At 32.9% G+C, this 11,268-nt stretch overlaps 2 protein-coding genes across 2 annotated transcripts; one reads left to right on the plus strand and one right to left on the minus strand.

Moving 5' to 3' along the window:
• Positions 1-6,210: 6,210 nt before the first annotated feature.
• Positions 6,211-9,037, minus strand: LOC141693025 (uncharacterized). Its single transcript, XM_074498007.1, has 2 exons — positions 8,836-9,037; positions 6,211-7,325 (listed from the first exon to the last, which is right to left on the minus strand). Exons 1-2 carry the CDS (start codon positions 8,914-8,916, stop codon positions 6,531-6,533), a joined length of 876 nt encoding a protein of 291 aa, XP_074354108.1. The 5' UTR covers positions 8,917-9,037; the 3' UTR covers positions 6,211-6,530.
• A 1,415-nt stretch (positions 9,038-10,452) lies between these two features.
• LOC141691325 (uncharacterized) lies at positions 10,453-11,268 on the plus strand. The gene has a single exon (XM_074496057.1). The coding sequence runs from the start codon at positions 10,453-10,455 to the stop codon at positions 11,266-11,268; it is 816 nt and encodes a 271-aa protein (XP_074352158.1).

Genomic DNA, 11,268 nt, shown 5'->3' on the forward strand with positions numbered 1-11,268 from the left:
ATTTGTTTTTAATCATTTTATGTGTTTATGTGCTCGAAATGTGATTTATAAGTCATACTATATAGGCAATGTCGTCAGTATTGTAAGTTTACTCACTGAATGACATATGGTACTCTCCACTCCAATAACTTTTTATTTTGGGATGTTCAAACAGATTGTTACTATTTTCTAAAATAGCATATTATCTATATAATGGCTCCAAAATTTACCCCCATTTTTTTAATTTTTCTTCAACATAATTCATTTTTTTTAATCTTTGTGTCTGACAACAATGTTAACAACCTACGAGACAGTGGGGGTATATGATATATGTCATACAATGATTAATAGTAAAGTATAAATCGTACATATATGTATAAATAATTTATTTTATTTTTTATTTTACTGAATTAAATATAATATTTCGTCATTTCATTATATTGGAGGACGAGATTAGATTGACGACAAATAAAAATATACGAGTATGTATGTGTGTATGTGTATGTTCTTGTATTAGTTTATATATATGTATATATTTATTGTATGTATCTATGTATGTATGTATGTATGTATGCACATTTAATTATACAACAACTGATAGTTTTTAATAAATGAATGACAAGGTGAATTAAATATTACATAGATATTAATGTAGGGGTATAATTGTCATATAAACTAATTTGCTCAACAAATACCATAACGATGTTAACAACCTATGGGACGATGAGTATATGATATATGTCACATAATTATTAATAGTGAAGTATAAATTGTACATATGAATATAAAATAGTTTATTTTATTTTTATTTCATATAATTTAATTAATATTTGGTCATTTATCGTATTGGAGGACGATGTTAAATTGATGACAAATAAGAATATATGAGCATGTGTCTATGTAGGTATGTGTGTATATGTGTGTATGTATGTGTAAGTATGTATGTATGTGTGTGTATGTGGGTATGTATGTGTGTATGTACGTATGCATGTATTAATTTATAATATTTATATATGTATGCACATTAATTATACTATAATTAATAATTTTTAATAAATGAATGATGAGTTGAAATAAATATTATATAGATATTAATGTAGGGGTATAGTCGTCATATTAATTAAATTACTTATCAAACTCCCATGTTGTCATAGTATCTATACTCTTTATTAATAAGCGAAACTATGTATAATTTGGTGCTAAAAGTACCAAAGTACCAAATTTTGGTACTTACCTGATATAAGTTGACTTCTATTCTTTATAAACTTTGTTTTTAACAAAAATCTACTTCCATTCTTTATAAACTTTATTTTCTTTGCAAACTACTAAGTAAATTACTAACACGAATTGACTTATATTCTCTGTAAACTTTATTTATTTATAAATTATATTAAAAATTTATAAAGTTACGTTAAATTAAGTAAAATAACATATATTCATCTAGCAAAAAAACATATATTTACTTTTATTTTGAAAAACTACTAACAACAAAGTAAACTATTAACACGAATTGACTTCCATTCTCCGTAAACTTTATTTTTTGTATTAGTTAGTGTCAATCTTAGTGTCAGTTTACTTTTAAATTGGATAATATTATTTTAAAAATAAGGGCGGGCTAAATTACGTGAGAGAGAACAGGGGCGGACGCAGACTCAACCCACGACGGGGGCCAAATATTTTTTTATACCAGGAGAGTATAAATTTATATTATCATTACTACTACATTAAAATAGAGATCTTCGCTCTTTCAAGTCACGAAAATCATCTATAATCGAATCTATGGTGATAGTACGAGCAATTTCTTTTTCAAGAAACAATATTAGACAATCTGTGAGATATTCATCATGCATTTTGTTGCGAAGCTTGTTTTTAACGAAGCTCATGGCTGAGAAAGATCGCTCTGTTGTAGCTGTAGAAACAGGAAGTGTTAGAATAAGAGCAATTAGCCTATACACAAGCGGATATATGTCTGCTTTTCTCGTCCTCTTTAGCCATTGAGACAAATCTGAAATTGTTGACAAAGTTCCAAATATTTAATGTTGTCGTTCATGATCAAAATGCTCGAATTGCATCCTTAATTGAGCCATCTCAAATTCAGAAAAATCTTGTGGGTAAAATTTCTGAGCTAACTTTAGGATATCATCAATCCTAATTGATTCTTGCATTTCTTTTGGATCTAAAGCAGTACCCAAAACAAGCAACTCAATTGTCTGTTCATTGAACCTGTTATTTAATTCTTGTAACTGAGAGTCTAGCACAGCAAGAAATATATTAACCTTGTAGTGATGCGCGATTGTAAAATTGTCTTCTTGATGTCGAGCTCTTCATTTTCTTGCAATATATTGAGCACTCAAGTCTGGTAATGGTATACTAACTGATTCACATAAAGCCTTCACATCTAATAGTAGTTGATCCCACCCTTCATCTCGCAACCTTTGAATTAATAATTTAGTCGAAGAAACAAGCTGCATTGCGCTTAATATATCTTGAGCTTTATTTTGTAGAGCTTGACAAAGCAAATCCGTAATCTCCAGAATTTTCCTCATAATATGCAAAATTAGAATAAACTGAAACGAAGTTAGTGCCTCGTATGCCGCATCTGCATCTGCACGTTGAGTTGGTATAACTCCATCTTCAATAATATTAAGCAAGACTTCACAAGTGGCACTAAACATTTTTAACAAGCTGGTAACTGATTTTACGTAGGAACTCCAACGAGTATCTCCATGCCTTTGTAAAGACCCAATCTGATTTTTTTCCTTTACCACTCTGAATCTCGTCATTTGCAAGAAAGTAAGCAATATTGGAAGCATGGGCAGCTTTCAGTTGATCATTACGCTTACACGAGGATCCAACAATATTGATTATATTATTCAACTTAGTAAAAAAAATGATGCACATGGATGACTTCTTTTGCAGCAGCAACTAATGCCAATTGTAGGCGATGAGCCATACAATGAACATAATATGCGTACGGACAATCTCTTAATATTAAATCCTGTAAACCATTCCATTCACCTCGCATGTTGCTTGCACCGTCATAACCTTGGCCCCTTATATTTTGGACATTAAGATTGTGACGAGATAACACATCAAAAATTGCTTCCTTCAATGTAGTTGCTGCAGTGTCTTTAACATGGACCAGACCAACAAATCTTTCTCGCACACAGTCATATTTGTCGACAAATCGTAACACAATAGACATTTGTTCACATTTAGATTCATCCCGAGATTCATCAACGATCAAACAGAATTTTGCATCGCCTATTTCATCACGAATTGCCTTATTTACCTTGGTTGAGAAAACAAGCAGAATTTCTTTTTGCACTCTTGGTGATGTGTATGTAGCATTTTTTGGAGTATTAGCTATCACTTTGGCTACTTTATCACTGTAAGAGGATATGACATTCAGAATTTTTTTTAAAATTTCCACTATTTAACGAATCATTGGTTTCATCATGACCCCTAAAAGCACTTCCTTGAAATGCTAGATAATTGGCTGCAGTAATTGAAACTTCCAATCTAAGTCTGTTCTCAATAAGTTGTTCAACAGTGTGTTTCTCAAACCTTTGAACAATATGCTGAGATTGATCCATAAGATCGTCACATGCTCTCTCAGCATTGCGGTGAAAAGAAGATGAGTCTTTGCCAATATGTGCTAGTAATGCACAATTTCTGCCATCCCTCACTTTTTTCCAAGATTGAAAACTATTAATTGTGAATGCATCAATTCCAGAAGGCCCGTGTTGCGGTCGAAAGAGGTAACATGGAAGGCAGAAAGCAGCATCCTTAGTTGGTGAATATTCTAACCATGAGGGAAAAAGCTTAAACCATGATGCTTGAAAACTACGCAGGTGTTTTTCTTTTGATCTAGGATACTTTGAAAGAATAATTTGATACGGGTCTGCCTTGATGTAAGCTCTTCGGATTTCATCACGTTTGTCAATGCCTTGATGTAAGCTCTTCGGATTTCATCACGTTTGTCAATAAGAGAATCTCAAATGGGAGGTCGTAATCCTGGATCCCGCTCCAATTATATCATCATTTCTACTTTTATCAATCCTTGCAATTTTATTGGGCTGAGCCTGACTTGCTGAATTTAAGTTACTAGAATTATGAACATTGGTTTCCTGATCAACACATTGAGGTCCAGATTGAGGCCGGGAAATTTCAACATTCTTTCTTTTGAAAAATGCTTCAATTGTAGTCGGTTTTACCATCTATAAATTATAATAACCATTAATCAGAGTCACATTGAGAATAGTAATCAAGATCAGAGACATATCTATAATCTTAAGAATAACACTAAAACTAGCAAGATACCCTAATTTCTAAAATCTGCTTATTACCTAATAGAATTATAAAAGAAATTAGGGGTTACAATACGAATAACAATTAACACATATCAAATTAACGGAGGTGTTGTAGAATTGTGTGTACCTTTGCCTCCTGCCTTCTTGTAACTTTAATGAAAAGATGGTTTGATATGTTGCCTGGTGGAGTAGTCCCGAGACCAGAGACCAAGCAGTGGAAATGTGTACGTGTTCTGTTTACCAATAATTGTTTTTTTACCTTGTTAAATGGGCCAACTTAAATTGGGAGGGCCCATTTTAGAAAATACAACGCACATATAAACAACACACCTGATATTACTACTATGGTGCTAAAAAAATGGGGGGACCAAGTGGCCTTGGTCTTACATTGGTTCCGCCCATGAGAGAGAGCATCTTGGTGGAGTCTCTCGGTTATTGAGCATGGTTGAGGGATTAGGCGGCAAAGAGCTGCTCGAAAGCTTGACAAACAAGCGAAAAAGCCTATATTCCTTTCTTTTTAGTTTAGGGTTTTAAATAATAAAAAATTACTTTAATAACATTTATTAACTTTTAAACTGAAAATTATTAATTTAACGATCATATTTGTTACTGTCCACCACAACATTTATTTACTTAAAATTAAAAAAAAAAAATTTAACAATAACAAATTTATGGGCCGTATTTAGATTATATTAAGTAATATTAAATTAAATTTAATAACATCTATTTACATTTAATTTGTAAATTAATTTTTATTGATAATTAGGTAAGTAATAAATAAACTATATTGAAAAGGCTAATTATAAGATATTTATCAAATAATATTAATTAATATTAAATTATCTAAAGAACGGTTATTTGGTTTGTAAGATAGAGATACAATTCGTTTCACATAAATAAAACTAATATGTTAGATTTTTATATCAAGTAAAACAATGCAAAACTAGAATTATACTGAAAAATTTCATAACTGATTCGATTCTTTTTAACCACATAACTATTTTTTGCAAGTACTAATTTAAGATTTGATATTAATATATTAATTTTAATTCGTGTTTCGCACAAATTATGAATAATTCTCTACAAATATTAATTCGATATTTTTAGTCCTGAGCCCGTGTTTCGGGTTATCAACTATCAAATACTAATAAGCGAAACCATGTTTAGGTTCCAAATCTTGGTACTCACTAAAAAATTATACAACTATTTTTAAAATTTTATGTAAAATTATACAACTATTTTTAAAATTTTATGTAATAAAATCTCAACTGACAAAAAATAACTTCTACTCTCTGTAAATTTTATTTTCCTTCAATTTTTATTTGTTGTTGAACATCCAAGCGTCAGTTTACTTTAAAATAATCGTATTAGTAAGTTAACATGTAAAATTTGTATAAGTAAATTATTAAATACATGCATATATGGTGAAATTTAAGAGTTGCACTTAACTTCAACTTTTTTAACTACATATTTTAACAGCATTTTATCTATTATATTTAGATATATATTTTGCACGGATTGTGAGTTTCAGTTTTATGCAAATAATAGTGTGATACTGTTATTTTTAATTTCGGGCCCGTATCTCGCACGGTTAAAAACTAGTATATATATATATATATATATTGAAGAAAGAAAAAGAAAAAGAAAAAACTAATCACAACTCACAAGCTTGTGACTTAAAAAAACTGAATTCATCCCATCAAACAAAATTTGGAGAAACTAACTTTTGGCGCCTAAAATCATTCAGAACGAGCTCTGCAATTTACTAAAATTAACAGCTATTGGAATTTGTTAACTTGTTCCCAATATGTTATAAACATATATTATATAATATAATTACTCATGATAACATACACCCGAGGACTATCATGTATGTTCAGGATTTCGACCAGCCCAGCTACACACCAGTGTACAGAATAAAGGCCTAGACAAAGATATAATGCAATCAGGAACCATTAGTAGACCAGTACAGGTTAATAACATTACTACTACAAACAAACTAACATAGTAATATTATGTGCTTTCTTTGTCATTAAAGAGAACTAAACAAAGAGTAGATAGATGTATAACCACGAGCAAGAACAAATGATAAAAATGATTTCAAAGATGAACTAGTGAATCCCAGGAACCAGCAAAAGAAGCAAACTGAATACCTTGCGATAAGTCCATAACAGTCAACAGGTAACCACAAGTAACACATTACAATCACTTAAGCCTTAAGGCATCAGATCTTCTGTCTCAATTCAGCGACACATGGCAAGTAGAAGCATCTAACTTCTTTGTACATGAGTTATACTTCACTAATATAGAGCAAAATATGGAGTACAATCTGCAATGAGTAATACGAGATCTGAACTGTGATATAGAGCTAGAAGTTTGGGACTCCTTCTTGACAACCTTTGCTCGATAATTCTTTAGAGTGAACTCAAATATGTTATCTTTTATGCTGAACACTGAAAGAACCACTTCGTGGCGAACATTTGGTTTAAACTTGAACATGTCAGCGTAATCCTCTCTCACTTCGAACCAAGAACTAGGATCAAGCTCCAGAATACGTGATTCTTCTTCACTTACTTTAAACTTGATACGTGCATCTCCTGTGCTGGCCAGTGAGAGGGGCACAGTTAAGCCATCTACCAGAAGATAGTATCGTGGAATCAGCTCCCTAAGCCTCAGCACAAATAGCACGAATTGGCAGAGTAGAAACGCTTGCATCGAATTATCTTTTTCAAAACTTATGCTAAATGTTGCGAGTACAAGCAACATTGAAGCAAAACAACAACTATACATATCTACCTTATTCTTGCTCACGATGTAGGAAGAACCAGCTCCGAGTAGATGAAGAATTGCTGCACCAAGAGCAGCCCATGCAAATCGTCTATCATAGGAATAGCACTCGATGAAAACAGTCTTACTCTGTTGAACCACAAGGTTCACAAAGGTGAAAGCTACACAAACATAATGCACAAACGTGGGCAAGTCAACTTTAATCACATTGCAGTAGTTTCTCATTGTGTTCAGTAAAGCAAGAGCCTGATGATAAAAAAATGTTAATGATCAATCACCTTTGATTAAAAAACCATTCTAAGAATCTTGCACTGGAATTAGCAGTGCTACAATCAAGACGAAATGTAATAAACATAGCTAATCAAACTATTAGAATTTTCATATAGCTGCTCCAAAATTGAACAAATCAGATACGATTTAACAAGAAAAGAGAAACATGCATCAATGTTCAGACTGAAATTTGCTAAAGAACTCGCTAATTGTTAACTGTGAGCCCCATTCAGAGAAAAAAACTTCTGGTTTGGAAAAATGAAAGGTACAATGAAACTTTACATACGTGTGACCAGAGGAGCAATTTCAGATTATAAATATTAATCATGAAGTTACTCGACATATTGCAAAATTCAGCTTATCAACATTAATAGACTAATAAAGAACTCGACCATTTCTGAGTAATGTAACAAGAACCAATGACTCACTCTAGATCGTAAATTGGGCTAACAATGAAAAACTCAACCCAAATGTCCAGCAGATTAAGCCATCATATTAATTGGTAGAAGAAGATATATAAGAATTTTCTACAAAATTCTTTGGCAAATACATGAATTCCATGAAACTATTCATACATGAAGATATATAACTATGAGTCACGTAAGCAGAATCAATACAGAATATCATACAAGACATCTGTAGAACACTATTCATCAGGCAATGCATCGGTCATTCTTCCAGTTTGGCATATTATTTAACGTACCGAAAAGAAATAATGCAGAAAACATACTACTAATCTCGCATTTTCCAACACAAACAAGCTTATTTTGACCATAAAATCATCATATGAAATTATTAAACTCCGTATATGTAGACAAAAAACTCATAGAAAAATTTTTTGGACTCAATTTTGTCCAAATTTTACATAATAACACAACAATCGCATAAAAAATGAGTCCGAGTACTCTGGCTAAATCAACCGATTCTTAGAAAAATGATATATTAAGTACAAAGCGATAAAATTATCACCTTATATAACACTAATTAGAGAACGTATAAATGTGTATGTGTTTTATATACATATATGTACCAAACAATGCGTATTAACACACAAAATGAAACAAATGCAGAGAAACAATCTTATAATCTCAGCTTCATCAAGCACAACACAGATCTGTACTGATTCATAGTGAAAACGTGTGTGTGAGTGAGAGAATATATATTATCACTATAACACCATATACGACACTAATTAGCTGGAGAATGTGTGTGTGTGCGCGCGCGAGTGAGAGAGAGTATGAGAGAGAGAGAGAACGAGAGCGAGAGAGGGGGGGAGAGAGAGAGAGCGAGAGAGATAGAAAGGGAGTGAGAGAGAGAGGGAGAGAGAGCGAGAGAGAGGGAGAAAGAGACATAGAGAGGGCGAGATAGAGAGGGAGAGAGAGAGGGAGAGGGGGAGGGAGGGAGGCAGAAAGAGACATAGAGAGGGCGAGAGAGAGAGAGACATAGAGAGGGCGAGATAGAGATAAAGAGAAAGAGAGAGTAGTACCACGTTACAGGGTAGAAGCTGAAGAAAACGGATCAGAGTGAGGAGCAGCAAAGCACAGCTTGATTCACTCAACATCTTCATAGTTACACCAGCTAGAGCCTAGGACGTCTTTTCGTCTTCTCCAAGCTTTGCTTGTGTTGTCACTTCCTAATACAATCAATAAAATATAAAAAACACAGCGAAAAATGCCATGTCCTTTTTGTAAAGTTACTGTTAGACTTAGACACACTAAATGAAAAATGCCAAGTCCTTTTTGTAAAGTTACTGTTAGATCCTGTAAATAAATATCCCAAACTTAACGATTCGGTGAATACACTCCCCAATTTTGATGAATAAAATGAATTTTTTATACAATTTGGTGAATAAATAAACAAGTCTAGTTAGGTTTTGAATTCGTTCAAGTGCATGATTCGTTTAAAAATATTCAAATTGGAACATGTCTACATTGGGGCTCCACTATGCAGGATCACATTTTGCATAGTTACAGTTACAGCATTTCGGAAAATGGATAAACATTGGGAGCATACCTACAAGGCCAGCTTGCACCTTACTCTAAACATGCCCTGTTACATTCTGAGGTCTGAGCCAACTATAAAGCAATATATTTATATTTGTTATAAGTTGATTGTCATGTAGTCAAAAGGTAAATAGTAAGGCTAGATTTGTAAATAGTAAGGCTAGATTTATAAGAGTAGAATTTTCACATTACATTTAATAAACATGTTGTTTGTATTGGCTATAAATAGCCTCACTTGTTACACATGAAGATGCACAAAAAATAAACAGCTTCAGCTTCTTCTTCTCTCTACTTTCTCTCTACACAGCTCTCTTTATCTCCATTTCTGCTCTATTTAGTTTTACAAAGGTTCGATATAATACTTTTATAACTAGTATTTTACAACACGTTATCAGCACGAAGTCCTGCCGAAACTGAGAAGGTATAATTTTAATTTAAAAATGCATATATATAAGTAGATGTGGTTACACCCTCTACATATAATTTTTATATATCTATGACCGAAGTAGACGTGGTTATACCCTCTACTAATAATTTAAATATATATGGCCGGAGCACCGCCTATTAAAATTATTTTACGGTACCATTTAATTTTGGGTAATACCGAAGTATAGTGGGAACCTTAATTTATAAATTGCATAACTATCGGATAATAACTTTTTGCCCCTAACTAACTTATGCAGGATTGTCCACTTTAATTTATTATTGGTCGGAGATAATCTGCATACGCAGACGTCCGTATGGCGGGTGAAAAGCCATTTGTCATTTTATATATAGATCTATTTATAATATCAATGATAATAATGATATATACATTGATTATTGCATACTTGTTAACGCACCCGATTAAGTAGGATTTTATGTAATATTTACATTGATGAATTAAAATTTAATAATTTTCGTGTTAATTCAGATTTAGTATGACAAATATTACAAGCTTGTCGTTCGTTTCCTTGGACATTTCTGGCGATAATTATTTATCATGGGTACAAGATGTAAAGTTGCACTTGGGTTCAAAGAAATTAAGCGATACAATAAAGGCATAAAATAAATCCACGGCTGAAGAAAACTTTACCTCCATAATTTTTCTCCGACACCACATGCATGAAGATTTAAAATCTGAGTACTTAGAAGTTGAGGATCCTTTTATTTTATGGGAAAATCTAAAGGATAGGTTCGATCACCAGAAACTAGTTTATCTACCTGCAGCTGAAAATGATTGGGCTAATTTAAGAATTCAGGATTTTAAGAGTGTCCGAGCATATAGCTCTGCTTTGTTCAAAATAAGTTCTAGGCTGATTATGTGTGGTGAGAAAGTTACGGAAAAAAGAAAAATCGATAAAACACTATCAACTTTTCACCCCAACAATATCAACTTAGCAGAGATGTACAGGGAGCGCAAATTTACTAAGTTCGGGGATCTTCTATCAACTCTCCTCGTTGCTGAACAGAATCATGAATTGGTGATTAAGAATCATCAATCCCGTCCAACAGGATCTGCCCCATTACCTGAAGTAAATAACATGTCATTCCAGCCGAATGTATGTGGAAAAGGGTATAGAGGTGGACGGGGCCAAGGGCGGTACCGTGGACGAGGTCGGAGCCACGGGCATTTTCGTCCATATAACAACTCTGGTCACCGGAAGTGGCAATCTGAATCACAGAGTAAAAGAAAGGCATCACGAGGAGGAAAAACCGAAAATGTTTGCTATAGGTGCGGCATGAATGGGCACGGTACACGTAATTGTCATACCCCAGATCATCTTGTTAAGTTATACCAATCTTCTCAAAAATCAAAAGAGAAAATGGTAGAAATAAATTTCGCCAACAATAACATAGATGATTTTCCGAGAATCACAACTGGAGGAATAAATATTAATGGTCCAAATGAACCTAACGAAACTCCTATAGATTAG

Source organism: Apium graveolens, chromosome 10 (assembly GCF_009905375.1).
Source record: "Apium graveolens cultivar Ventura chromosome 10, ASM990537v1, whole genome shotgun sequence".
Classification (NCBI taxonomy): Eukaryota; Viridiplantae; Streptophyta; class Magnoliopsida; order Apiales; family Apiaceae; genus Apium; species Apium graveolens.